This window comes from Buteo buteo, chromosome 3, assembly GCF_964188355.1.
Source record: "Buteo buteo chromosome 3, bButBut1.hap1.1, whole genome shotgun sequence".
Taxonomy (NCBI): Eukaryota; Metazoa; Chordata; class Aves; order Accipitriformes; family Accipitridae; genus Buteo; species Buteo buteo.
In genome coordinates this window covers 9,274,790-9,300,770 of record NC_134173.1, presented here as the reverse complement: position 1 = coordinate 9,300,770, position 25,981 = coordinate 9,274,790, and the positions used below count along the sequence as shown (strand labels likewise).

Sequence of the window (25,981 nt, the reverse complement as noted above, 5' to 3'; positions counted from 1 at the left end):
GTAACTGCAAATTTGACACAATGAAACAGCTAGAGACAGCAGATGCATTCAAGAGGCTAGAAAAACAGGCTCAATCATTTAGCAGCTGTAATTTGAAAAGATTAAAAAAAAAAATTTACAACAATCGAATGCCTAACATCAGCATCTTAGGCATAAATGTTGTGTTACTGAAATATTACAAAGGCACCCGGTAAACAGTATTAATGCAAAATGAATTAGCATTAAAGAAAAAAAGCCCACTCTCTCCTACATTTTATAGCCTCCCTCTCTTCCTCCAGGGAAAAAAAAGAGTAAGGTTGAGGGACACTGAATTTTTTCAATACTTCAAAAGCTACTGCATGGAATAAGTCCCTAACCTTCTGACGTGTTGCTCTCTGCTGCTGGAGTTGTTCGCAACACATACTTCCCTTCTGTCCTTCAGTCAGCTGAACTCACAAACAAAGAGGTTTAATTCAGTCGGAGAGTTAGAGGCATTAGGTGTAAAGAAGATAGATCTGTCACCTCCTGACTGGCAAGCAAGGTGGTACTGTCAAGAGCAGCAGACAGCAGAAGGAGAAAGATGGCTGAGAATGGTTTGGATGTTAAGTTTAAGTCGCTGGCGTAACATTCAGGTGCCATCAGTAAAGTCAGATCCTCGGGCAGGATTCAGAGCTGCCTTAACACTCCAGCAAGCTGAAAAACCTTGGCAATCGATCACATAAGAGAGGCCAAATTCCAAAGCCAGCTGGGATGGGTAAGCAAAACTGCACCCACTGTACTAGCAATATCAATCGATGTGATGGTAGAAACTAAAACTCTGGAAGTGGTGGAGGAAGGGAGAGGAAACACAAGAGAGCCTAGGCCTGGGACATACAGTGGTCATGGGGTCATGGCCAGTCAAGTGGTACAGCAAAGCAACATTTGAAAAACACAGTATGCTTATTCTGAAGAAAGCAACCTGTTTTCAGCAAGTTTCAAGCCTTTCTCGGAGGTGATCTGCCTTTTCTTACTGTCTCTTTGTCCACTTGCGCGCAGAGTTTAATTTTCTTCTGCCAGATCATTAATTGTGACAGGCTCAACCAAAGAGCTCTCGCCGCGATACCCTAACGAGTATCATCGAAAGACGACGTCACTTGCTGTTTACCTGCACCCCTTGTTTACAACCAGTCAGTCCACTTCCAGTCCTTGCCTGCCCACACACGTTACTCCTCTCAAGACTGGGAGTCCTCACGCAAAAACCCTTTCCGAGACGCCAAGGGACGCTACCACACCCAGCGCCTTCTCCTAAACCACGGCTGCGAGCCCAGGGATGACTTCTCGTTTCAGGCAGCATCGCTCCGACTCCCACCTACGGTCGGTTTTAACTCTCCCGGCAGTATTTCACACCTCCCAACGAACCGCCATCTTCCAAACACCACTAAACCCAAATTTCGGTATTTTCGGAAATAAGGACAGCCCCCCTCACCCTCTTTGCCCTTCCCCGGCCGCCACGGTTCCTCTTGGGCCCTCAGGAGATCTCTCCCCCCCTCCCCGTCGCCTTCCTCCTCTTCCTCCTCCTCCTCCTCCGCGGCTGAGGAGGGCTGGGCCGGGCCAAGCGGCCCCTACAGACCCCCGGGACCCCGCAGGCACCGCGAGGGGCGGCAGATGGGATCGGGATCGGGATCGGGATCGGGATGGGGATGGGGACGGCGGGATCTTCCCTCACAGGCGCCGGGGGAGGGGAGGGGAGGGGAGGGGGGGGGGGGCGGCGCCAGCCTCGAAGCCGCCCGCGCGCCGCCGCCACGCGCTCCGCCGCCCCCCGCTCCCCCGTTGGCCGCCGGAGAGGCGCGTGACGGCCGCCGTACCCGGAAGAGGAAAGGAAGGGGGCGGGGAGCGGCTGGCGCGCGCGTGTGGGGAAGGGTCCGGCGGCGGCGGCGGCGGGTGAGGTAAACCTCCTTCTCTTCCTCCTTCTCTTCCTTTTCCTCCTTCTCTTCCTCCTCCTTCCGCGGCGGTAGGCGTGCTGGCAGCCGGAGGCAGCGTTCCCAGACGGGCCGGCACGCCGGCGGGGGCCGCCCCTCCCGCCCTGTGCTGGGTGGAGGCCCCGGGCCGGGCCGGGCCGGGCCGCAGCCCCGGAGCTGTGGGGGAGCTTGGGTCTGCGGGGACACCGCCTCCCGCCGGTACCATCTGCAACCGGGACCGTGAGCACCGGCGCTGCCCCGGCTGCCGGCGGTGGTGCTGGGTTTTTAAGGACGGTTGTAGTTTTATTGAAAACTGGGGGGTGGGGTGTGTCTCTGCGCCTCCCAGAAAAAGGGCCGAGGCAGCCTGACTATCCGTTAATTCGTAGCCTTGCCAGAGTATTTATGGACTAAAACCGCGCTAACGTTCACGCTTGCCGGCGTCTGGTCCGTGGCAGCGCTCTGCCCGCCTCCTGAAAGGAGAAGTACCATCGCGGTGTGAAAACGCAGATAGAACGTGGCGGCATAAAAAACATTTCCTGTGGAGTGCTCGAAAACTCACCCTGCTGCCTTGCCAAGAGCTCTGGGAAATCCAGTGATGGAAGGCTGGGAGTTTTGATTTTTAAGTAGGAACGTACAATTTATACTACTTATTCCTCGCTAAGAGTGAAATTATAAGGCTTCTTTTAAGCATAGGAAAAGCCTAACCTAGAACTCAGTTGGTGCACCCTTGAGGATGCTCTCATTGTTTAGCTTGGGTTAGAAAACTGACTCAGGCCAAGCTAAACAAAGGTAAGCTTACACCTGGGGGGTGTTCACGACCAGTGACCTCACTGTGGTATGCAGCTTCATCTCCTGTTGCCTGAGGCCACACATCTGGGAAAAATGGTGGATGTGTAAGAAATTTAAACGGCTCTTCTCTTACTGCATTGATACTTTGAGCTGGGTTTGTTGTGGGCTTCTTCTGTTTAAGCAAATTATGAACATCTATTACAGAGGAAGATGTGCTCAGTTTTGTGCAAACCATTAAAGTTTTCTTCTTTTTCTAGACATTTTTTACTGCTAAAAAGAAACTGCAATGGCAAGTACAGTATCGGTCACTTTCCTTGTATCATTTTCCCTACTACTGTGTGAAAGTTATCATCATGGAGTGGAGACGGCTACTGTTGTGCATACATCGGAGAGAACTTTTCCAGAAAAGGCGGCTGGTGTTAATATTGACTTGGCAGGACTAATACAGAAGTTTCACCTTCAAGAACTCTTTAATCGTTATGGAGAAAACAACTCTCTGTCGATTGATGGGTTTAGAAAACTGCTCCAGAACATAGGTATAGATAAAATGAAAAGGATTAAAATAGACCATGATCATGACCACAATCATCACCTTCATCATAATCATGTTTCGTTGAGTAAAAACTCTGAGAAGGCTGTTTGTCCAAACCATGAATCTGATGCTAACAAAGACCACAGGAACAGTCACTCAAAGGAGCCTCATAAAGTAGAGAATATAGAACATCGGCAGAACTTTGTACGCAGCAAGAACACTGTTAATGAAATAACAGCATCTATCATCGCTGCTCCCACAGGTGGCCACTCTGAATTACAGCATGGGCAACCTGGAGAAGTCAAGCTGGTTGCTCGTTTAGGTCTGACCAGCTCTAAAGCTGTTAATGTCACAGTGGGCAGCAATGCAACCTGGCTTGCTAACAGCAAGGCAAATGAATCTCATACTTTTCTGAAGGAATCAGAAAGAGGAAGTTACCTGTATTCTAAACTGAAAAACCAAAATACCCAAGAGGTGAGATTGATTCTTCTGTATTCTTGGAAATCCAGATCTGCCTGGAATGTTGTTATGGCTTATCTGTCAGGTGCCTATCGTTTAACTGTTTGCAGTGTAACGGTACTCATAGCAAAACACATACAGATGACTCTCCTTGAAACAACATTTTGAAGGAATTTTGTTATGTTCACAAGCTCAGAGGAAAATACATATGCAATCTAGTTATTTTTAATTTTCTAGTTTTTCCTAAAGAGATATATGTACTTATATTAAGTATAAACATGCACTTGGGTTTATGTATTTATTATTTATACATTATTTTTAAATATTACTAAAAACGAAAAACACTGCAAATCTAAAACTTGCTGTTCTGCCTTAAAGCCAGAATCTGTCTTGTTTACCTAATAATGTGGTGAAAGTAAAGAAATCTAGTTAAAATACTGTCATTCTTATCAGAGCTGCCTCACAAGTGTTAGATAATCCTATAGCAGATAGTGTAGAACTGCAGGGAGGTAACTGGCACTTTCCTCCTTCAACCCCCTCCCTCCCCATCTTCTTCAAGAAGTTGTATGTAGAGACCAACGGTAAAAAAGATTGCTGCAAAATGTTATCTATTACTTTAAAATAGTAAAAATTAGTGCCGATAAAGTCTAAAGTTCTGTGGTAGTCAGTTTCCTTACACAATCAGATCCTTCTCCATTAAAGGCTTTAAAAAGCAAGTGTCTCTCTGGGTTCTTAATGTATGCAGCCATGCCAGGTAATTTAGAGTGGGTGTTGTGTAGTGTGTGATTGTAGGTGCTGAATTCACAAGTTGTTACTGTGTTCTGCATAGTCGAAGCAGAAGTATTACTGTTACTTAAACCCAGCAAGGCCTTACGTCGTATGGTGGGGAACTCTCTACTGGAGGAACCATATGCAGAACACGTTCTGTACAAGACTTTCCATAGTAATCACTTCTATAAAATGGTATTTAACCTTGTTACTACTTCCTTGTGTGGCCTCTCAAACTGAGTGAAAAGTGTTAGGCTTTTTCTATTTGCACAGAAAAGCATCTGACCCCTTGTGCTGAGAATGAGTGATAATTAGGCGTCATCTTACCAGGAGTCCCAAACTAGCTGTCTGAGCCAGAAGATGGGTGTGGAGGTACAGTTCTTAATTACCGTTGATATAGCTGTTTTCATGTGGTGCCACTGCATTTCAATTAAAATAGGATGTGCAGTCCTCCTGAGATATATCATGGTATTTTGGTTCTGGTTAGTCTTTAATGCATCTGTCTTTCTACAGTGCTCCAGTGCGTCAAAACTGATGCAGTCCCATGGAATAGGCACTCAAGTATTGTTGACTGCTACAGAATTTAGTTACCTCTGTCCAGCTCTTATTAATCAGATTGATGGCAAATACTGCATAGTCCATGCAACTAGTGAAAAAGCTGAAACTGCTCCAAAAAGTTACTCTCTGCAAATAGGTAGGTTGTTTTTTTTAACATGGAATAAAAGCTTACTGGAAACCCATTTATGTTGGTTATAAATTTGAGAAACATATTGCAAAGTTGAAAGAAATTTGTAATTTTCTTTTGGCACTTGACCATGTCTAGAGAGAAATCTTTGTGGCGTACCATTTGTTAACATCTGATTAATCAAATGATCAGGAGTGTTTGATAACAGGAACGTTAAGCAAACAAAAGCTCATAAAGCTGTTATTTACTCTTGTTACTTTTTTCTTTTTTTCTTTTTTTTTTATCAGCTTGGATTGGTGGCTTTATATCCATCTCTGTCATCAGTTTTCTCTCCTTACTGGGTGTTATATTGGTACCACTGATGAATCGCGTATTTTTCAAATTTCTTCTAAGTTTTCTTGTGGCATTGGCTGTGGGGACTTTGAGTGGAGATGCGTTCTTACATCTCCTTCCACATGTAAGTATTAATTACTGTTTCATTCATTATTTCAAAGCAGAGAATTTGACACTTGTCTGTACTTCTTAGTGATAATTTTAATCCCTATTAATTAATACCTATTTGATGAGTCATTTCTCAACCTTGTAAGGTATGTTATTTGATGGAAAGGTTTCCCATTTGAAACTGTTTGTATTATTCATTTCACAGTCCTTGCAGTGTAAGAACTTCACACCATTATCCCTCAATCTATTTCCTGTTCTTAGTCATATATGCTGCCAAATCACTCATTGTTCCTTGCGTGCAATAATTTGCATAAATGTTTTTAGTCACTTATTGCAATGCTGCCTCTTTATTTTCTTTTTCCAGTTTAATGAACTTTATAGATAGCGGAAATCTCTCACTGTACACTTTAAATGTGGGATAGATAATCCACTATTTTCTGTTAACAGCCACTTGTGTTGATTGCTTATCCATTGTAATTTTTTGATCAGAATCAAGCATTTCTGAAGTCCTGGGAAAACGTTACTTGATAGACTTTGGAGTTACATATTGCTGTTATGTAATATGGACAGTAAAATGGGAATATGATTGCTAAATTTCTACCTTTCTTGAAGATCTTGAACAGACATTCCCCCCACCCCCCCCACCCCCCGCCCTGTTCCCCCACCCCTGCCCCGCAAAGGTAACTTGTTCCAGCTTTCAGATGAGATGGATAAAAAGGACTGCGGATCCTGTGGTGGTTTCTGAGCCCTGCCTGTAATTCATTGGGTTCTTCTTTTTCCTTTCAGTTAACTTTGCGTTTGCTGTGTGAGGTTATGTAAATCGAAGTGTGTGAATGAGGTGTCCTAGAAGTTTTTCGATTCTGAACATATCAGTAGCTAGTGAGGAGGGGAAGAATGTCAGGCTTCCTTTAAAGAAGGAAATTACTGCCAAGTTCCTTCGAGAAAAAGGTGTTTGACATCTATGAACTGTCTTAGATGGGAAAGTAATTGGTGTGCTGGCTGTGGCTATACTACTTAAAATGCAGTTTCCTTGATGGTGTCAGGAGTTTTTGTGGGGACAGTTGTACATCTTGTATTGAGCAGTATGCATGTAGCTTCAGCAAGAGGGTGAATACCAGGCCTACTCTCAGTCCTTGCAATGTGTTTTTTTCCTGTGAACAGATTTCTTCTCTTTTTTTTGGTTTGTATACCAGAGCATTTACCCCATGAAAATTGTCAAGTCTCAACTCCAGACTTGACAAAAAGAGCGTGAAGAATACTTTCTATGTTTCTTATGTTACCAGTTCTTTTGAATATAATGACTCTCCGCATTTGGTTCTCCCCTTAGTCTCATGGAAACCATCACCATCACCACGAAAAGCCTCTGCTTGAACAAAACAAAGGCTCTATGTTCAAACATCTTGTTTTTCAAAGTATAGAGGAGAGTGCTTACCTGGATTCTACATGGAAGGGACTTACAGCCCTTGGAGGATTGTATTTCATGTTTCTAGTGGAGCATTTGATCACTTTAATAAAGCAGTTTAAAGACAAGAAGAAAAAGGTAGAGAAACTATTATTTTGAAGCTATATAGTATTGCATGATCATTTCTGAATACACTTATAAAAAAATCTGGGGTATCATATATCTGTCTGAATTTAATAGTGATTGCTGACTTGATTAGTGTTATAATTACATTTATATTAGTGACACGTATACTTTTAAGCTACATGGTAACTTTTTTGTGTGGTCCTGTTACAGAAGAGCTCTGAGCTATTTCGTAACCAGACATATATATATATGTATAGTACAGGCTTGACACCACAGTGAACTGTTTAATAAGCAAACATCCAATTGCACCCTTTGTTTTAACAGAGTGATTTAAGAAGTTACTGTTCATTATTGACTTCCTTCTGACATCTCAAGGCAATTATATAACTATCTGAACTGTTTTTATTATTATTTTAATTCTCAAACTGGATGAAGTAACATGGCCTTGTACAGTTATTGTACTCCTGTTGAGGAGGGCACTTGCACAAAACGGGTAAGGGTGGCAGTAAGTGCTTACCTAAATAAGCATCCAACTGCACTGTAGAAAATGACTTCATTAGATAGTGTTCCATTTGGAAACAGTCTGCCAAGCCCCTCATTTCTTTCCTTTCTCTCTCTCCCAAAAGAGCAGCAATACAGCTTTCATATTACTATGCTGGTTTTTATGTGGAAGGTAAATAATAACTGAATTTTAGCAGTCATAAATGTTGGTAACTCGCCAATTATTGGTAACTGAGTTCTTTAAAGACTAGTCTAGCCAGGAATAAAAAATGATGTAAAAGTTGACTCAGTAAAAAAAGATACAGTAAAAGTTGGCAATATCTTAAACTTTGCTTGAAGAAAGCTAGTAAACTACTAATTACTTAGCTTAAAAATAGCTGGTTTCTAGGGTACCAGAATGACTGATAATCTCTGTTTAGTTTTATTGTTAAATTGGTCGTTAAGGCAGCAGTCTCAGAGCAGATGCCATGTAAGCTCTTTGACTTTGGTCACAGGAGGTTGTGTTGGCGTGGTTTATACTGAAGCTAAACTAACTGCGAGCTACAGGCTCACTTTGCTTCTCTCTAGTTAAATTTATTTACCAAGAGAGGACATGAAGATTTCCAAGCAAAGCAAGTATTTTCTGTGTCCTCCTCTTAGCCACTGGGAATAGATTTCCCGTTAGACTAGTTACACCCTTCTAGATGCTGAGTCACTGATCATGAATTGTGATACATTAGTGAGCAATGATTAGAGATTTTACTTGTTTTTCCTTCAGTACGCTAGAAAAAAACATTATGCTGGCATTAGAATGGAAAAGAATTAGTGGAATAACTTCTCAGATGAACCCCTCTGCTTAATCCACATGCAAAAATGTAGAGTATTTATGCGTGTGGTTTCGTTTGTTTTTCTCCTATGGAGCCTGAGGAGCCTTTGTCATCTTATTGTACTTAGCTGAGTTTCTGATGTTCCTCTTCTGTACTCTTTATATGGCTTCCATGTTGTCCTCTTTCTGTGCAGGCTGCATAAATGTTGTGAATATAATGTTGCTCATGTATATCCTGAAAAATAAGTAAAATATTCATAACTACAGTATTTTCTTTTGGAATAAGAAAAAAAATGAAGATGATGGCGAAAGTAAGAAGTTTTCAGCGAACGAAGAAAAGTTAGATACAGATGATCGTAAGTCTCAGTAATATTGTACTTACTGTCATTATTTTGTGGCAGCGCTGTTTAAAAAACACCTGACTGATGGCAGCTCATAGATCTGCTTCTTACTGTAGGTTGGATCACTACCTAGTTGAATTCTTTTCACAAAAAAACCCATCTGTGCATTGATATGCAGACGACTAGCTGTATTGGCTGCCTTCCTTTAAAAAGTATCGATAGGTTGGAAGTAGAGAATTCAGAGTTTTGAAACCTTAAGCCTTTTACTTCTGGATTTAACAGCAGAAGTTGAAGACGTTCTGTGAAGCAATTCTGGCTACGCCTGCTGCAAATACAGCTGTACCTACTTGCTTCTACACTTCTCTTTAGAGCGTTAGATGTTATATGCGTGATCCATTATTTAGATTTCTGTATATCTTGAGTCTGGATTTTGTTATTTTGAGTATGTATTTATTTATAAGGTTGATAATCTAAAATCCTAGAGGCTACTTGAAGTATTTGGACTGCAGATGGTCATGTGTCCCCAAGATCATGCTGCAAGCCAAAACATACCTCACTAAATACTTGTTAGCTCTTGTAGCTAAAAGAGGCATTCAGCTTTTTAGAATAATTTTATAACTAATGAAAGAGTTGTTGGTAATGCGGGGAAAAAAAAGTGTATTTTTTCATTTAATTGCAGGGGAAGAATTTAGCAAGTTTTAGGAGTTAGTTAAAATAACTAACCTTAGTGTGCCACTGATGTTTATATGAGGATGTTTCATGGTCTGTGTTGATGACTTTATTTTGGAGTGTTTATTTTTCAGGTGTTCAAACTTAAGCTCCAGTATTTATATAAATCACAGGAGTTTCCAAAATTATCTATAACATAATCCTTTTCTGCATTCTTATTCACCAGTCCTAAGACGAATAAATGGCATATGCTTTCCAGGCACTTTGTCTTTCTGAGGCAATTGAACTAACAGCCTTCATGCTGTGAAACTGGGACATAGAGCCTTATGCTGTTTTGTTTAAATTGCACTGGGTCTTAGAGTAAAAGCTTTTTTACCTTTTCGGAGGCATTTGTGACCATAACGTAGGGGGTGCTTCAGTAGTAGGGGACAGAAACTAAAAGTTTTTCTTATTTTGATCTATCAGGAATTATCTCAGAAATCTGATTAAAGAAAAATAAGTTGTAGAAACCCTTGGGAAAAAAAAACCAACTTCTGGTACAAGAAGCTGGGGCATCATTCCCAACTTCTAGACTTACTAGTTTTTTCTTTACTGCATCACTTAACTTGTTTATTGTATCTTTGCTGCCTAGGTGATTTTAAAAATGTGTAACATTATACTCTGGGTTTTTGTAACAGGGCCTGAGGGCTATCTAGGGACAGACTCTCAAGATCCATCGCCCTTCATTTCTCAGCAGCCGACGGTACAAGAAGAAGAAGAAGTGATGATAGCTCATTCTCATCAAGAAGAAGTTGAAAATGAATATGTGTCCAGGGGCTGTAGAAACAAATGTCATTCTCACTTACATGATACTCTAGGACAGACAGATCATCTTAGTCACCATCACCATGACTACCATCATATTCTGCATCACCATCATCATCAGAACCATCATCCCCACAGTCACAGTCAGCGCTACTCGCGTGAAGAACTGAAGGATGCTGGGATAGCAACTCTGGCATGGATGGTGATTATGGGAGATGGACTACACAACTTTAGTGATGGCCTAGCAATCGGTAAGTGTTAGCTTGGACACTGCAGCTTTGTTGTATGTGAGGACTATAAAGTCTTCTTGCTGTCACTTACCTCTTTATTAGGAACTTAACTGGTGGCTCTTTGAAGCCTGAACTTTTATCTGATAGCAGCTCTGAATAAATAAGAAATCTCATTTAATAACCTGGAGATCAGTGACCAATGAAACAGAAATTATGTGCTTACAACTATGTTTCTTTAGGAAATCTATAAACTTTGCTTTATTTCCTACTTTTAGCAAAGTTAAAGCTAACATTTTTTTTAAACTAAAGCTAGGCTTATAAAACACTATTTGGGACTTAGAGCTGACTTTGTATTTCAATGCCTGCAAGTGCCTAGCAATTTTTATTTTTTTAAGACAAGCTTGTCTTTTTGGTCACATAAGTAACTGTTTTTCCACTTCAGTCAGGCCACTAGTATCATTGGCTTCTCTGTATCTTTTTCTCTTCCGTCTTCTCTTGTTAGGCAGCACAATCAGGTTCTGTACTTTGCACATCTGGCTTTGCCTAAACTAGGCCCTGGTTACACATCATGTGTAAGTTTCCCCAGCAACTGGTGAGTAGGGAGATGGGACCCTGGTTTCAATCTGCTTTAGCCTGAAGATTACCCAAATGGATTGGGCAATATATATGTGTGATTTTTGCACTGTGGGAGGTATTCGTGCATTCATTTTTACTGTAAAATTAATTTGGTCCAAGGCATTGTGTTCTCTAAGGTGCTTTTTACACTTTTGCATAGCAGTCCTGTCACATCCAGATTCTCAGATCTTCCCATCCACTAAAGAGCAGCATTGCAGTTCTTCCTAGTGCTCATACTAACCTTCCAGAGAAGGTCTGTGCTGCTTTTTGTATCCTAGGAATGTGTGAGTAGAGCATTAATTAATAGGACATTAGTTAGCTATTACCTGTCAGAAATATGATTCATGGAGAAGATGCCAATAAAGTCACTATATGTTGCCTTTATGCAGATTTTTGGATTAAGACTATCTACATCAATTAAAGGTGTGTAGCGTAAGTAGATTCTTTCAGATGCTCAGTATGCTGTACTCGGTCTCAAAACAGGCTCAGTCTCTCTTCTTGGAAAAGTATTTTTAAAAAAATTATTTTCTTAAATGCCAGTCTTACTCTGCTCAAAATCTTGTTCTTAAAGTTGAGTGTAATAGTCAATTTTTTGAGTTTTTTTTAAATTTAAACTGGTATAAAGTTATTTTACATGTAAATGGAACATTTATCTTTTTGTTCCTTTTTTTTTGTTCGTGTCCCTGTTTTTCCCTTACATGTTGTAGTTGTTCAGTCTTTTTTGACAATGCTTCAGTGAAAATATTTCTTTTATCATAAAAATAACAGATTGAATGTTATGGTTTGGATTTCTGGCTGGGAGGTCAGGTTTGAGAACTCCCTTTTTTTTTTCTAGGAGAGCTACACTACAGGTATTTTAAAAGGTTAAAGTCAGTCATAGAAAGTGAAGTAAAATCAGTAATCTTCAGTCCTTATGCTAGTCTTCCGTCATCTTGACTTTAGTATTTAAGACTAATCTTTGCAGGTATTGAATTAATTTCCAGCTCGTATAGCATACTGGGGTCAGTTCAGTGGTATCAGTCTTTCTGTAAATTTTATTGTAGAAACAAGTTCATTCTTGTTTGAGGAGAAAACCCAATCATAACTATTTTTGCACAGCAGTATTTGCAGTTGTTCAGATTCAGTCAATTCAAAGTATAATGTGAAGAGACCTTCTGATTTAATCTCACTTTTGATGAAAGTTGAAGCATGGAATGTAAATTTCCAAGCAGATCAGTAGTGAAAATGTGGTAGAAGGAGGAGGATTTGCATACAAATGACATGCAGAATCAATTACCTCTTAGCATTAGGGAGATTTGGGAAGGAGCTATGACTTTATAGTTATGAAGGGAAAAGTGTGAGGAAGGTTAATAAAGGCTTATTGAACAAGTGAGAGCAATAGCTTTTAGAAGTCCTGCTGTGTAGCTTGTTCAGGCTAATGGAAATGTGGGTTTCCTTCAGTTCTGGATGTGCTCAAAAGTATTATGGCAAAACATCAATTTGATGATGTTGTGAGGATGCCGATACTACTTGTATAGTATCTTACCTGTATTTAAATAAAGATGTGAATGCTTCTGTGAAGAATCCTCAAATCTGTTGTCCTAATTCTGTAGGAATAAGATTTAAAAGTGCTTATTTTTCTATTAAAGCATGGAACAGTTGCATCTGACTAATTTGTACAGAATGATCTTCTGTGATTTGAACTTTTCTGTGTAGCTTCAACTAAATAACTAAAATGCAGAACACTTTTTACACTAATCTTGCGTATATATTTTTTTCTTTAGCTCTTTTTTGAGAGAAGTGATGTCTTAAAAGTATATTTTAAGATACAGTGACACTATTAAATCAACTTCTTTAGAGGGGATAATACCAGATATATTAATGTAGTCTTCATTTGTTAATATTTCAAGACACTTCTTAGCAGTGACAAATAGGTATTCCTGTTATTTAAGCTTGTACTTTGGCTGCTGTGTATCCATACAGTATGTGGCCATATCAGCCACCTAGGTACTTTGCAAAGCGGTTAGGTTTTGTCTGGCTTGCCTTTGTGGTCCCAAAATTAGATTTACCATGTGGGATTAAGCTGGATTCTTGTATTTTTAGTTTTCCTCTAACAAGTGATAAGACTAGGAAAACATTGTACAGAGACAGTAACATAGAGGAACTTGTAGATTATTGAGGATGCAGGCATGCGAGAACGTAATTACCTTCTGTCTTCCTCTACTTATCTAGCCTCCTCAGAAACTGAAGCCAAATTGAATGCTGATGAATTCTCCTGTCTTAGTAGGAGATAACTGTAGCTATCCTGTCTGTCTCTCAAAATCTGATTCCAAAACTATAAAGTAGTATTTGGAGGTGGGGGAAACAGACCGGTACCTAGAAAAGATTGATAGTGTTCGCTAATAATCACTTTTGCTAGTCAAGTAGCAGTAACTCCTGTCACTTCCCTGTTAATTACTGTGTAGATTCCTATGACTGAGTGTTTTAGAGTGCATTGGAAAACACTCCTGCTGAAGGCTCAAGTCAAAATCGCTTTCATCTTGTACATTGTGCACATCTGAATTGGACTTCACAGACAGAGTCATAGAAACGAGTGCCCTCTACAGGTCATCTAGTTGAACCCTCTGCCTGAAATGGCCCTTGGAAACACTAGATTGAGTCAGTCGTGGCTTTGCACAGCCAAGCCTTGAAAATCCCCACAGATGGGGAGATTCCACCATGTCTGTGGCTGACCTTTTCTAGTGTTGCACTACTGCTTCTTAATAAGGAAAGTTTTATTTATGGTCCAGCCCAAAGCTCCCAAATTGTGATTTGCAGCATCTCCCCCTGTCGTGTCATCTGTCACTACTTTGAAGAGTTATGCTCCTTCATATTTGTGACTGCACTAAAAGTACTTACAAGCTGCTGTTAGACCACCCCTTAGTGTGGTGGAGAGGGAGGTTAAATATACCCAGCTTCCTCAAGCTTTTAGGCCTTATGCTGTAGACCTCTGATCATCTTGTCAGCCTCTATTGGACAGTATTCATATCCAGTTTGAACTGGGGCACCCCAAAGCAGACAGAAAAACCCAGGAACAGCCTCACCAATGCTTAGCAGAGGGGGATAAGAACTTAGTCTGCTAGCCTTGCTTCTCCTAAGACTATGTAGTTTGTGGTTCACTGTGCTTGCAATGAGGGCACACTGTTGGCTCATATTCAACTTGTTGTCCATCATTATCCTTGTGTCCTTTTTGAGAAGGCTGCTATTTCAGCCAGTCAGTTCCTACATTGTCCTAATGCTTGAGGTTGTTCTGCCCCACGTGCAGAACTTCTCACTTTTCTTCTTTGAACTTCATAAGATTTCTGTTGGCCTAGTCTTCAAGTTTACCACAGTCTGTCTTGTCTAAAGCTCTTGTGCTTGATGTGTCAACTCAGCCCTTACTTTCTCCCCCCTGCCTCTCAGTTTAGTGTCATCTGAAAATTTGCTGATGGTGCAGTTCGTGTCATCCAGGTCATTAGTGAGGATACTGAAGAAAATTAGTCGCAGTATTTGTCCTGGTGAACTCTACTTGTTACTAGCCAACCATCAGGCCCTGTTAGCCCAGCAGTCCAGCCAATGTGCAGTCATCTAACTGTCAAGCCTGTACTTCCTCTGCTCCCAGATGAGACTGCTGTAGGAGACAGTGTCAGAAATCCTACTAAGGTCAAGTTCTGTTATATTCACTGCTGTTGCCATCTCTGTAGTCAGTTATTTCCTCAAGCTGGGTCAAGCATTTGGAGAGGAATTTGAAGAGGATATTCAACATGATCTTTCCAGGAAATGAGTTGAGGCTGACTGTTCCCCGAGTCCTGTTCTTTGTCTTTCTTAAAGATGGGAATAATGTTGTCCTTTTCCCAGAGTTCCACTGGGGTCTTCTGTAGCCATGGTTTTCCATAGATGTGACTGCAAGGCTGCAGTCTACCATCGCTCAACTCTGTCAGCACCCTTTGGTGAGTCCCATAGAATCATTTAGGTTGGAAAAGACCTCCAAGATCATTGGGTCCAACCATCATCCATGCCCACTAAACCATCTTACTGAACTATGTTATGGAGTACCCCATCTCCAAGCTTTTTGAATACCTCCAGGGATGGTGACTCATCCCAGGATGCATCTGAGCGTTTCCATTTTTTTCTGCGTATCTCTAAACTGTTGCTTCTCTGCTGTTTGCTGTCCCTTTCTTTCTGGAATGGTGCTGGGATCTGCAATCTGGCTTTGTCTCTGAAGACTGAGATGAAGGCAGTCCTGGTGCTTCAGCCTCTTTTTATGTCTACTGCTTGGTTCCCTTCCCCATCCATCAGCAGATGCAAATTTCTCCTGAACTTTGTTTCTCAGCTAGCATTGCTGTAGAACTGTTTCTTGTTATCATTGGTGTCTTGTTAGTCTTAGCTCCAGCTGGGCTTTGGTCTTCCTCCTTTTTGTTCCACTGCTTTTATCTTTCCTTGTTGCCAATCTTTGTTTCTATTTCTTGTGTGCTTCCTTTTGGAGTCTTAATTCATTGAGACACACGCTGCTTAGCTGGGTGCGTCAGAGTAGTTCATTTGTGCGCTCTGTTAAGCGTACTTTGCAAATCAGCTGCCTCTTTTGGGCACTTTTCCTCTGATTCCCAGGGTATTCTAACCTGCAATTCCTTAAGTCAGTCAAAGTCTGCTTCATTAAAATCTAGAGTCCTAACTTTGTGTCTTCCTTTCCCAGCCTTCTTTTGTATCCTGAACTCAGTTACCTCATGCTCACTGGAGCTCAAGATGCCATTTTTTTGCTATATTTGCCATCAGTTCTTCCTCGTTTGTGAGCAGCAGGTCAAGTAGAACTCTAATACTGGCTGGGTCTTGTATCATTTGTATTGGGAAACCATTGCCAAATTAAGGAACATCCTGGATTGTGTGCCCAGTGCTATTACCTTCACAGCTGAAAACTCTCACGTGAATGGTGATGTCTTATGTGGTTGTTCATAGGTAGCCTTATCCACCACGTTTTCTTGGTTAGGTGTTTTGTAACCATATTCCTAGTGTTACTCTGATCTTCACCAAGAGACTCAATAAACACAAGGAACTGCATTCATACATAGTTTTATACTGGAGCTCTGTGCGGTCAAGGAACTCCTTTATATAGATAGGCAAGAAAAAAAAACACTTGTGTTTGTCTTTTCTAGGCAGTCTGTATCTATCAATGACAGGCCAAATGAGCTTTGGTGGTATCTCCACAGCATCATCAAGGCAGGCTCCAGGGAAGCAAAGGACTTCCCTGGGCAGTAGCTCTGGTTGGCAGGTCTGCCTCTGCCCTCTATCCTGCACGAGAGGGAATCTCCTATCACTAAAAATCTTTCCTTTCTTTTTGTATTGCTGGCCCTAACCTGATGTGCTGAACAAATATTCTGGGCTAGGCAGAACTCATCCTCTCGCTGCTGCCAGGGTCATGACCATGTTCTTCAGATTAGCAGCTGCAAGTGGGGGAGAAGGGTTTTTCCTGGTGCCAGGCTTTGCCATTTTCAGATTTTACCCATCTTGGGAGTTCATGTTTCCTATTCCAGTGCTGCTTCGGTCCTGCCTTCCTGTTTAGTCTGAAGGGGCTTGGGCTCTTGCCTCTGTAGAACCTCTTCTGAAGACCTTCTCAGTCCCCTGTTCATTATCGCTCATCCAAAGATGCCTGCTCGCTACTTCTTGCGTCTCCTTCACTGGCTGCCACAGCACACATTACAGAGGTAAAGCTGCTGCTGTTGTCACTGCAGGCAGGAGCATCAGACGCTTCTTGCAGATGAAGACCTGGATAGCAGTGTCCACCCTCAGGAGCTACATCTGGGTAGAGGCTGCTGGAGTACTGGGGGTGGAGATTCCAGCAGAGAGAGGGGATTGTCTCCCGTGGTCTCTTCTCCATTGTAGTTCTTCCTCCGTGAGGAGTACTCCTGGGTCCCTTGCGTGCCAACTACTGCGACGTGGCCTCATACCTCTTTGCTTATTGGCAGCATCTTGTTTGTTGGCACGCTCCTGGTAGCAGCTGAAGAGGAAGCTGGACGTGGTTCTGCTGCACCTCTCAGTGAGACTCCCCCAGCAGCCGGGGACCTCCCGTGCGGCGTGTGAGCTGCGGTTCAGCTCTTCAGCCCTGCCGTGTGCTGCTTCCTCCTGAGCTGCTGTCAAATAAAAAGAATAGCAAGCAACAGCAGTGGAGAAAACAAGAAAGATGAGGACTGTTGGACTAGTTCAAGGTGGTTTTGTGGGTTTTTTCCTACACTTAAAGTATGATAGTTCACTTATGTGCAAGCTGCCTAGAATTCACAATCCTTCACTGCTGATTTCATGTGACTATATAGCCTCTCTTACTGTTGAATTGGCTTCCCTTTTTCCAGAGTCTGACTGTTCTGCCCTGTTTTTGGCTGGGATAGAGTTAATTTGCTTCCTAGTAGCTGGTATAATGTGGTTTGGATTTAGTATGAGAAGAATGTTGATAACACACTGACGTTTTCAGTTGTTGCTAAGCAATGTTTAGCCTAAATCAAGGATTTTTCAGCTTCTCATGCCCAGCCAGCAAGAAGGCTGGAGGGGCACAAGGAGTTGGGAGGGGACACAGCCAGGACAGCTGACCCAAAGTGGCCAAAGGGGTATTCCATACCATGTGACGTCATGCCCAGTATATAAACTGGGGGGAGTTGGCCAGGAGGGGCAGATTGCTGCTCGGGGACTGGCTGAGCATCGGTCAGCAAGTGGCGAGCAATTGCATTGTGCATCACTTGTCTTTCTTGGGTTATATTTTACTCTCTCTTTGTTATCTTCCTTTTTGTTACTATTTATTATTATATTTTACTTTTAATTTCAATTATTAAACTGCTGTTATCTCAACCCATGAGTTTTACTTGCTTTCGATTCTCTTCCCCATCCCACCAGGAGGGTTGGGTAGAGGGGAGTGAGCGAGTGTCTGCGTAGTGCTTAGTTGCTGGCTGGGGTTAAACCACGACATTCTCAGAGGCGGTTGAGCTGCCTTCTTCCCTTTGTATCTTTAAAAAAAAGTGTCTTTTCTGACAGTATTTCCATTTATTGCATTTTTTTGAGGGGGTTGTGTTGTTGAAAGGTATTGGGCTTAGTTCAGAAATAAGATAGTGAGATTTGGTTTGTTTTGACTAATTGGAGGATTCTATGTTGCTTCTGATTTTGAAACTTATGAATCATAAACAACTGTTCAGTTAAAGTTTAAATGGTTCCACAAGCATAAGAAAAAATTGAGTGAAACTAATGTCCTAATCTGATACAAGCATATGCAACAATGCTTCTGCATGTCATGTCTGAATATGGAGTAATGGTTTTGTTTTTGTTTTTTTCCCTGTCTCTTCATAGGAGCAGCCTTTACTGAAGGGTTATCTAGTGGTTTAAGCACTTCTGTGGCTGTATTTTGCCATGAATTACCTCATGAGCTAGGTAAGACTCCAATATTTCCATTTGCTGCAGGTATAAGTACTTACAGGTGCACTCTGGAGAATTATAAGTGATTTCACTCTGTGGCACAGTAAAAAACTTCATCTGTGTCAGATTGTCTACCCAAGAATACTTTTAAAGGCTGTTTATTTCATAATTGAGTTAATCTTCCTTTTTAAAAATCTAAATATTTCAGCTACTTTGTTTAAAACTCAAGTGTCTCTTGCAGTTACTTACAACTTGTTTGGTATAGTTCAATTGTAGTTTTTATTCTCCTTAGCAACATAAATTGTGAATTGCAGGAGAATACATGTCAGAATTTGCTTTTCTCACATCTCTCTCTAATTTTATTCTTGTGTTTGTGCTGTTAAAAGGCAGGTCACAATTAGTCAAACTCCTTTCTGCATAACACTTGCTGCTTTTTCATTAAGTCTTGCAAAGAACTGCTGTAGCTCTAAATTAAACTTGGAACTACTTAGAAATCTTCCTGGAAATAGTTTGTCTTTCAAGCTCAAGTGATTTAAATTCACAACCATAATTTCTCATGGGAATACATGTGTCTTACAGTGTAAGTTTAGTATTTGGCCCTTTTGCAGGGCAGCATGTGAGAATAGGGTGTAGCTGCTTAGTTTAACTCGGAATGAAGCTGATCTTTCCAATTGTTGAGTCATTTTGAATGTGCAACTGGTATTTCTTAGCTGTCATGGACACAGTCATACCTGGTGTATAGAATGAGGAAAGAGCAGTTTGCTTGCACTTTTTAAAGGTTTAATTCCCTAGAGAGTAGAATGTTCAATTTCATTTAATGGAGCTGGTAAACCAGTATGTGTATACATCGAACTATTTATTAAACAGTTTGATACATTCATCTGTCTGTACAATAACCTGATACAGAAATACATTACTCTGGAGAAAACACAGCTGGTTTTATGACGTGGGAGGAATTGAGTCTTGTTCATTGTAATATAAATTCCACGGGAATCGTGGAACTTGTATTAATTACATTTACTAAATGTTGTTAGTACAAATATACAAAGTACATTCATGTTATGAATCTGATAATTTTAGATTCAAATATTCTATTGGTTTTGGAAGCAAGAAAAATCTTTAAAAATTTAAATCATGCTCCTTTAATCAGCACAGAAAACTTGATAGAAATACCTTCTTTAACAGAGGACATGAAGTGGTGTAGGAATACTGAAACAAATGGGACTAGCTGAAGTGAGCTGGGGATAAAATTGGATCATTCTGTTAATGCAAAACAATGTTTTTAACGTACCAGTTCATCTTAATTGCAATATCTTGTGGGAAAAGCTGTTGTAACAAATTACTCAACTCAGCTTTGAAGATTGCTTTTGTTTACTTTAGCTGGAGATAACTTTTTTAATATAGAATCCATTTTATTTCAAAATAATAAGCTTATATTATTTTACTCTGGTTTAGATCTAATTTATCTAAACAACAAAAAAAATTCTATTCTGAATTATGGAAAACCTGCTTCTGGCTGGTAGTCTTATCATTCCTTCAAGTAAAAATAAGACTTTAAGGATCATTTACAGAAATTAATGAAGAAATTATTTCTAAATTTATGAAACAGCTAGACTTAAAGTACAAAGAGCAGTTACAAGATAATAAATGGAATCATCACCATTGCTTTATGCGATTAAGTGGGAATATTTTATTTTAGAAACTTCTTTGGAATGCTCATGCATATCAAGTACTGCAGGATTTTACAGCGTTGGTTTAAATGCAAGCTACACTAAAAGCTGCTTCTTCCAAAAACCCTAAGACTTTAAGATTATAAACTTACAATGTTTGCTGCTGTGTTGTTGTTCATGTGCGCTTTTTCATTTTCTGTCCCCCAGTGATTTGTGATGTTATGAAGGAAAAAAATAAGGCAGACTACAGTATAAAAATAGCTTAGTAATCTTGTAAGTAAGAGGAGAATTCATGAATACTGCAATAGTTATCTGAGGATGAAAACTTTGTTGTTTTTTTTTTTTCCCTGTTGTAGGAGACTTTGCTGTACTTCTAAAAGCTGGTATGACTGTCAAGCAAGCTGTGCTTTATAATGCTCTGTCAGCTATGCTGGCCTATCTTGGAATGGCAACTGGGATTCTTATCGGCCATTATGCAGACAATGTTTCTATGTGGATATTTGCACTTACTGCTGGCCTGTTCATGTATGTGGCTCTTGTGGACATGGTAAGTGGCTAGACCTACTTGAATTTTATATAACATAGTTAAGAATTAATGCTAATTTTATTTTGATCTCAAAATAAATTCTTCCATTTTCTCTCCGTCACCTTTTTCTGCGCTTGAAGGCGCTGATGAGTACGCAGTGCAAGTGCTTAGTTAAAAGCAATCTTCCACCTGAACATTTATTTAGATTACTGTAGTAATGGAGATTGTTTCTCCCTTCCTTGTTAAAGGCAGTTAGCAGCAGTAAAAAATTTGCTTCTGACAGTGGCTAGTATAGCAGGTAGCCAGTAAGACTGCAAGTTGCACACTGTCAGCGCCACCAAATGCACTTCAGCTTTTGTATTAAATCATTACTGCTTCTTGGGACAAAGACATAATTGTATTAAAATCTGTACTGTACCTCAGAAGTATGTTTGTACAGAAGTATAAAGAATTTGGTGTATGTTTGTGAAAGCTTAACTGTCTTCTTAAGGATATAATTCCTGGTGTGGCTTGATTAAATCAGTTGGTAAATAATCATATCTTGAGTAAATGGCTGGCTTAAGACATCAGCATAATTATCACGAAAACATTAGAAATTGGAACACTGCAGATTGTCTCTAAATACAAAAGTAGACTCTTGATAATGTTGTTCATGTTGAGTGACAGCTAATTCAAGGAGTAGCATTAATGCAGTCAACAGGAAGGACTAGAGGAGTAAGGCTCTGCTACCTCATGCCTCATGGTTGAAGAACTGCATTTGAAGTAACTGTTTATTTTGAAGGCGTTTAACATTGTCTTGTTTGTTTAGGTGCCTGAAATGCTACACAACGATGCCAGTGATCATGGATGTAGCCGCTGGGGGTACTTCCTGTTACAGAATGCTGGGATTCTCTTGGGTTTTGGGATAATGCTGCTTATCTCCGTATTTGAACATAAGATTGTATTCAGCATAAACCTATAATCCTGGTTGCCAGGAAGAGAGCTTGGTGTTAAATTATAAGTGGTAGGTTTTTTTTCTATTAAATTCCCCTAACGGAGAGGTACGTTTGATATAGACTAGATATTTTTATTCGTGTGCTTTGTTGCTGTGTCCCTCCCTCCCTTTTCCCCCGATAGAAGTGAACACTGTAAAGTTTTTTTTCCACTTAGGGTTTAGCATGCGTGTGGTACTGTGGAAAGTTGTACTTAGTAAAACATGGTGAAAGTGCCAAATCTATTAAAGGAGTATTGTTGGGGAGGGGGGGTAGGGTTGGTTTTTTTTAGTAAATTTGTTTACTGTATGTAACTATATGTAACTTTTTTTACTTCAATGTTTTTGTTGGTTTAAAGAAATAAAACGACAGTGGTTTTTATTTTAGCACAATCAAAATCAGTAGATACAAAGCACAGTGAGCAGCGTAAAACAAGAAAAAGATGTGTAATGGGTAGCACGTGTTTATATCGGTAGAAACTCATCTCTTCTGCATCCACCTAGTTTACACGGAGTGGCAGATGAGTCCACTCCATCCTTTTTGCGGTGGTTCTTTTCTCAATAGCTTGTGGATTCTTTGTGTCTTATCCCAGTTGGTTTCTACTCCAAACAAATTCTCGTGAAATCCCGTTTTGAGTGTTTGCACCAAATGTTTTACTTCATCCCCTCTGATGTGAGTTGCGCTTCACTGATTTCTCAAATCAGGAACAAAGTACAGCTATTAGATTGTAAAAGCATAGCTCTAGCTCTAATATATGTGAATTCCATCAAAAAGACTTTTATTCTTTGCAACAACTAAAGCTGAGAAGTCCAAAATAGCAAAATTTCTTTGACAGCATATATAGGGAAACAGCATGTTAAGGATAATTATAAGTGTATATGTAAGTATGTAGTTTGAGCTTACAGTCTTAATATTTTAACCACCCTGGAAGTAACTGAAGGAAGGAGAAGGATGAAAAAGACAATGGCAAAATAAATAAATTATGCATTTGCAGGGAAGGTGAACATTAGACAACTTTTATATAATGAATAAGTAACAGAATTTATGCTGTCTTAACTAGCTAGCTTTAAAAATCTCAGAAACAGAACAATTAGAACTTATTTCTGATCCAGCTTTACCACTGTTTTAAATCATCAGCTGAATAAGAAGCTTGAACAAAGAGGAAATGTTCATATCACCACGTCTGACAGGTTAAAACAGCCTGGCCTATGGTGGTCTTTCATACAATGAAAGCCAAAACTACTCTTATCACCTCAGAAATAGATGCCTGGAATGAATTGAGAGGTTTTGAGGGGTTTTTCCACTAGTTAAGAAATGGGGATCACAGAAGGTTCTGCAGCTAGTGGCATATTAGCTTTTCTTCCTCCTTCAGTCTTCCTGCAGGTTAACGAGATTGAGATTTAATCTTCTGCCCGCAGTGATGAAATCCTGTTCCTTGCCTCCTCTGAAGTCAGGGGGTAGAGAAAGGAATACTTCCTTCAGCTCTGCTAATGTGCCCCGAGGGGAGCACTCAGCTGTGGTGGGGTCTTACCAGCTCGCCCAGATCTGCACGTGTATGAACTTCTGTATCTCTTTGCTTGGTGAGCAGGGGTTTGGGGAGAAGAATGGACTTCTCTTTTGGAAACACTCATTTTCCTCCTCCCCAGTTTAAGTTTCCATCACTGGAAGGTACTCTGGTGTTGGGCTTTCATCTGTAACAGGAACACTGACAAAACATAGGTGCATTCCCTCCCTTCATCAAGCACTTTATATTTTGTGTGCCTTTTATTCTATGCTGTTGCATTTTGATTAAGCCTCTAGACTTTTGTCAGAAGCACACATCTGAACAGAGGAGTCATGCCATGGTACGATAGCCATCTGCTACATTTTTATAGCATCTCCTTAATCACCCATCCTGTGCTCTTTTTACTCTTTTCTTATAGCAGTAATATTCTAGTGTTCCCAAGCTGGAATTAGTAATATCTCTGAGTGTGATGAAAAATGGATGTAGATCTACCCGTTGCTTCTGTAACTTCCACACTCTTAAACTGTTAGCTTATTTGAACTCTCTGAAGAAAAAGTGAAAAAATTGAAGTTAGTCTGAACTCTTATGATACTTCTGCCCTTACCTATGCTATGTTCATTTCTTGACTTTGTTGTAGCTAAACTCTACCTAAAACCCACCTGCTGATCTTCATCTTTCTTTGCTACCTCGGGTGTTTGAATACCATAATCTTTGGCTCGTTGAAAGCTGTTTCATTTCTGGCATGTGCATGTCACTGCTTTCTTTAGAAAACAAGTAAGTTCAAAACAACCACGCCAACCGCAATGCTGACACACATACACACACTAAGCCTGTCAAAACGGGATTTTTCATTTCTTGACTACTGCATCTTCCTATACTGACCTCCCGTCTTGGCGGTCCCACCTCATTCCAGATCTCTCAAAATGTGGCTGCTTTTCCTCTGGAGATCTCTTCCTGATGTCTCGCTATTGCAGGTGAATGTGTCACCCTTTGGACTGGTCTGACTGGACACTGACCTGTCTAAATGAGTCTTGCCTTTGCTGGGGTAATGATAATAATCACCATCAGAGCTGACGTGCCTCAGTTCATGCTCCTGTACTGCTCCTCACGAGCAAGATGTGTACCTGGGCAAAAAAATCAGTAAGATTTCTCCCCTCCTTCCCTCCAAACTGTTCATCACAGCTCTGTTCTGCTGAAACGCAGTATCTGAGATGCAACCTCACTGCATCCTAGTGGGGTTTGTAGGGCTTGGGCACTGTGTTTACCAGTAGTCTGGTAAACCACCATAAATTCAGTGTGCCCGTGAGTCCTTAGCCTTCTGTCCCCCCCCTTGGCCATTACAGAAATCAGGCATGCTCCATCTCTTTCGTCATGAGGTATTTCAGACTTGGGTGAGCTCAGTTCACTTGGAATTTTTTACTGGTGGTTCCTGTTAGCCTACAACCTTAATAGCCGCTAGTTCAGCTGGACTTCTTTTGTCCATGTGCTTGGTATGACATAGGAAGCAGGCACATAGCCTAGTGTTGCCCAAGAGATTTTAAGATCAATGTCTAAATGATGGAGATAAACCTACACATTTCAGTCAGTGTTTCCACTGGGTTCTTGGCTGGCTTCCAATGTAATTGACTGACATTAAAATATCTGCATATCAAAACACATTGCTAATGTAGCAACATGAAAAATAAATTGCCTTTAGAGCATGTAGGCAGAAATGGTTTGATAAGCTAGACGCAAGCATATCCCACCCATTCAGTGCTCTTTGGTCTTTGAGGGAGAGATGTCCATGATGGACAGCTGTCCAAACTAGTAATTGACTACAGACTGAAGTCTGCTGTAGGTTTGTACCAGCAAGATGACAAAAGTGGGTGTTTTGGTTTTTTTTTTTCTTTGTCAGCCTTATAAAGTAGAATCTTCATCTGTTGCAATGTACTTGCATTGAAAATACTCACAGTTTGGGAAACGAATAGGGCAGAGCCTCTAAGCAGCCTTTTATTTTTATGTGTATATTTTTCTGCCTCAGTTTGTAACGTGCCTGGCTATTCTGGCTGATAAATGGAAGTGTCCCTGTTTTGTGTATCTGTCTATGTGTTAATTATGGTACAGACCTTAATTTCATTTGCTGTTACAGCTGCCTTATTTAGTGCCTGTGCTAGATGCGGGTAAACAGAATAGGCAAACGGTGCTGCAATAAAAGTTTTGGGTTTTGTTTGGTTTTTTTGACATGTTCTTCTAATGTTTTTGGCCTGTATTTGTACAGAAAAGGTGTTGTGTGTAGTCGAGAGTCAAAAAAAGGTGTGGAAATTCTCATCTGCCCAGCCTGTGGGTTGAGGTGCTGGTACGGTTTCTCTGCTCCTTTGTGGCCAGGGCAGTCAGAGCGATGCCAGGTGTGTTGCAGGAATGTGGCTCAATTGCATTTATATAAAACACAGTCAAGGCTAAAATGGAATTCAGAGTGGCTCTCCTGCTGCCTGAGAGACCAGCACAGTTAAAATTTCTGTAGAAGAACCGGGTCGTTCTGTTTGCCACAAGCAAGCAGCAGAAACCTGTTTTCATGAAAATGTGCTTTTATTTTTAAAAATACCTTTTTTTGGTGCACCTAGGATCACTGTAGCTATTCCTGTATTGCTGCGTGCTGGAGAAAATAAAACACTGAACCAAACGCTGGTTGTTGAGTGATGTTACCTCTTCGATTTCCAAATTCAGTTTCCTCACGGTTGGTAAAACCCACGGCCTTGTGCGGGAATTTGCTTCCCGAAGGAAAAAAAAAAAAAAAAAAAAGCAAAATCTCACCTTGCGCCTTCTTCCCGCCTCCTGGGCGGCGGGACCCGGAACGGGACGGGG

At 40.8% G+C, this 25,981-nt stretch overlaps 1 protein-coding gene across 2 annotated transcripts; it reads left to right on the top strand.

The window, feature by feature from the left end:
• The first annotated feature begins 1,255 nt into the window (after window positions 1-1,255).
• SLC39A6 (solute carrier family 39 member 6) lies at window positions 1,256-25,799 on the top strand. Of its 2 annotated transcripts, none has more exons than XM_075022772.1 (10): window positions 1,256-1,332; window positions 2,963-3,711; window positions 4,978-5,158; window positions 5,437-5,606; window positions 6,918-7,130; window positions 8,711-8,780; window positions 10,112-10,489; window positions 18,404-18,484; window positions 20,496-20,686; window positions 21,474-25,799. In XM_075022772.1, exons 2-10 carry the CDS (start codon window positions 2,992-2,994, stop codon window positions 21,624-21,626), a joined length of 2,157 nt encoding a protein of 718 aa, XP_074878873.1. In that variant the 5' UTR covers window positions 1,256-1,332; window positions 2,963-2,991; the 3' UTR covers window positions 21,627-25,799. The 2 variants fall into 2 exon arrangements, with proteins under 2 accessions (XP_074878873.1, XP_074878872.1); XM_075022771.1 differs by lacking the exon at window positions 1,256-1,332 and adding an exon at window positions 1,835-1,904.
• Window positions 25,800-25,981: the final 182 nt, after the last annotated feature.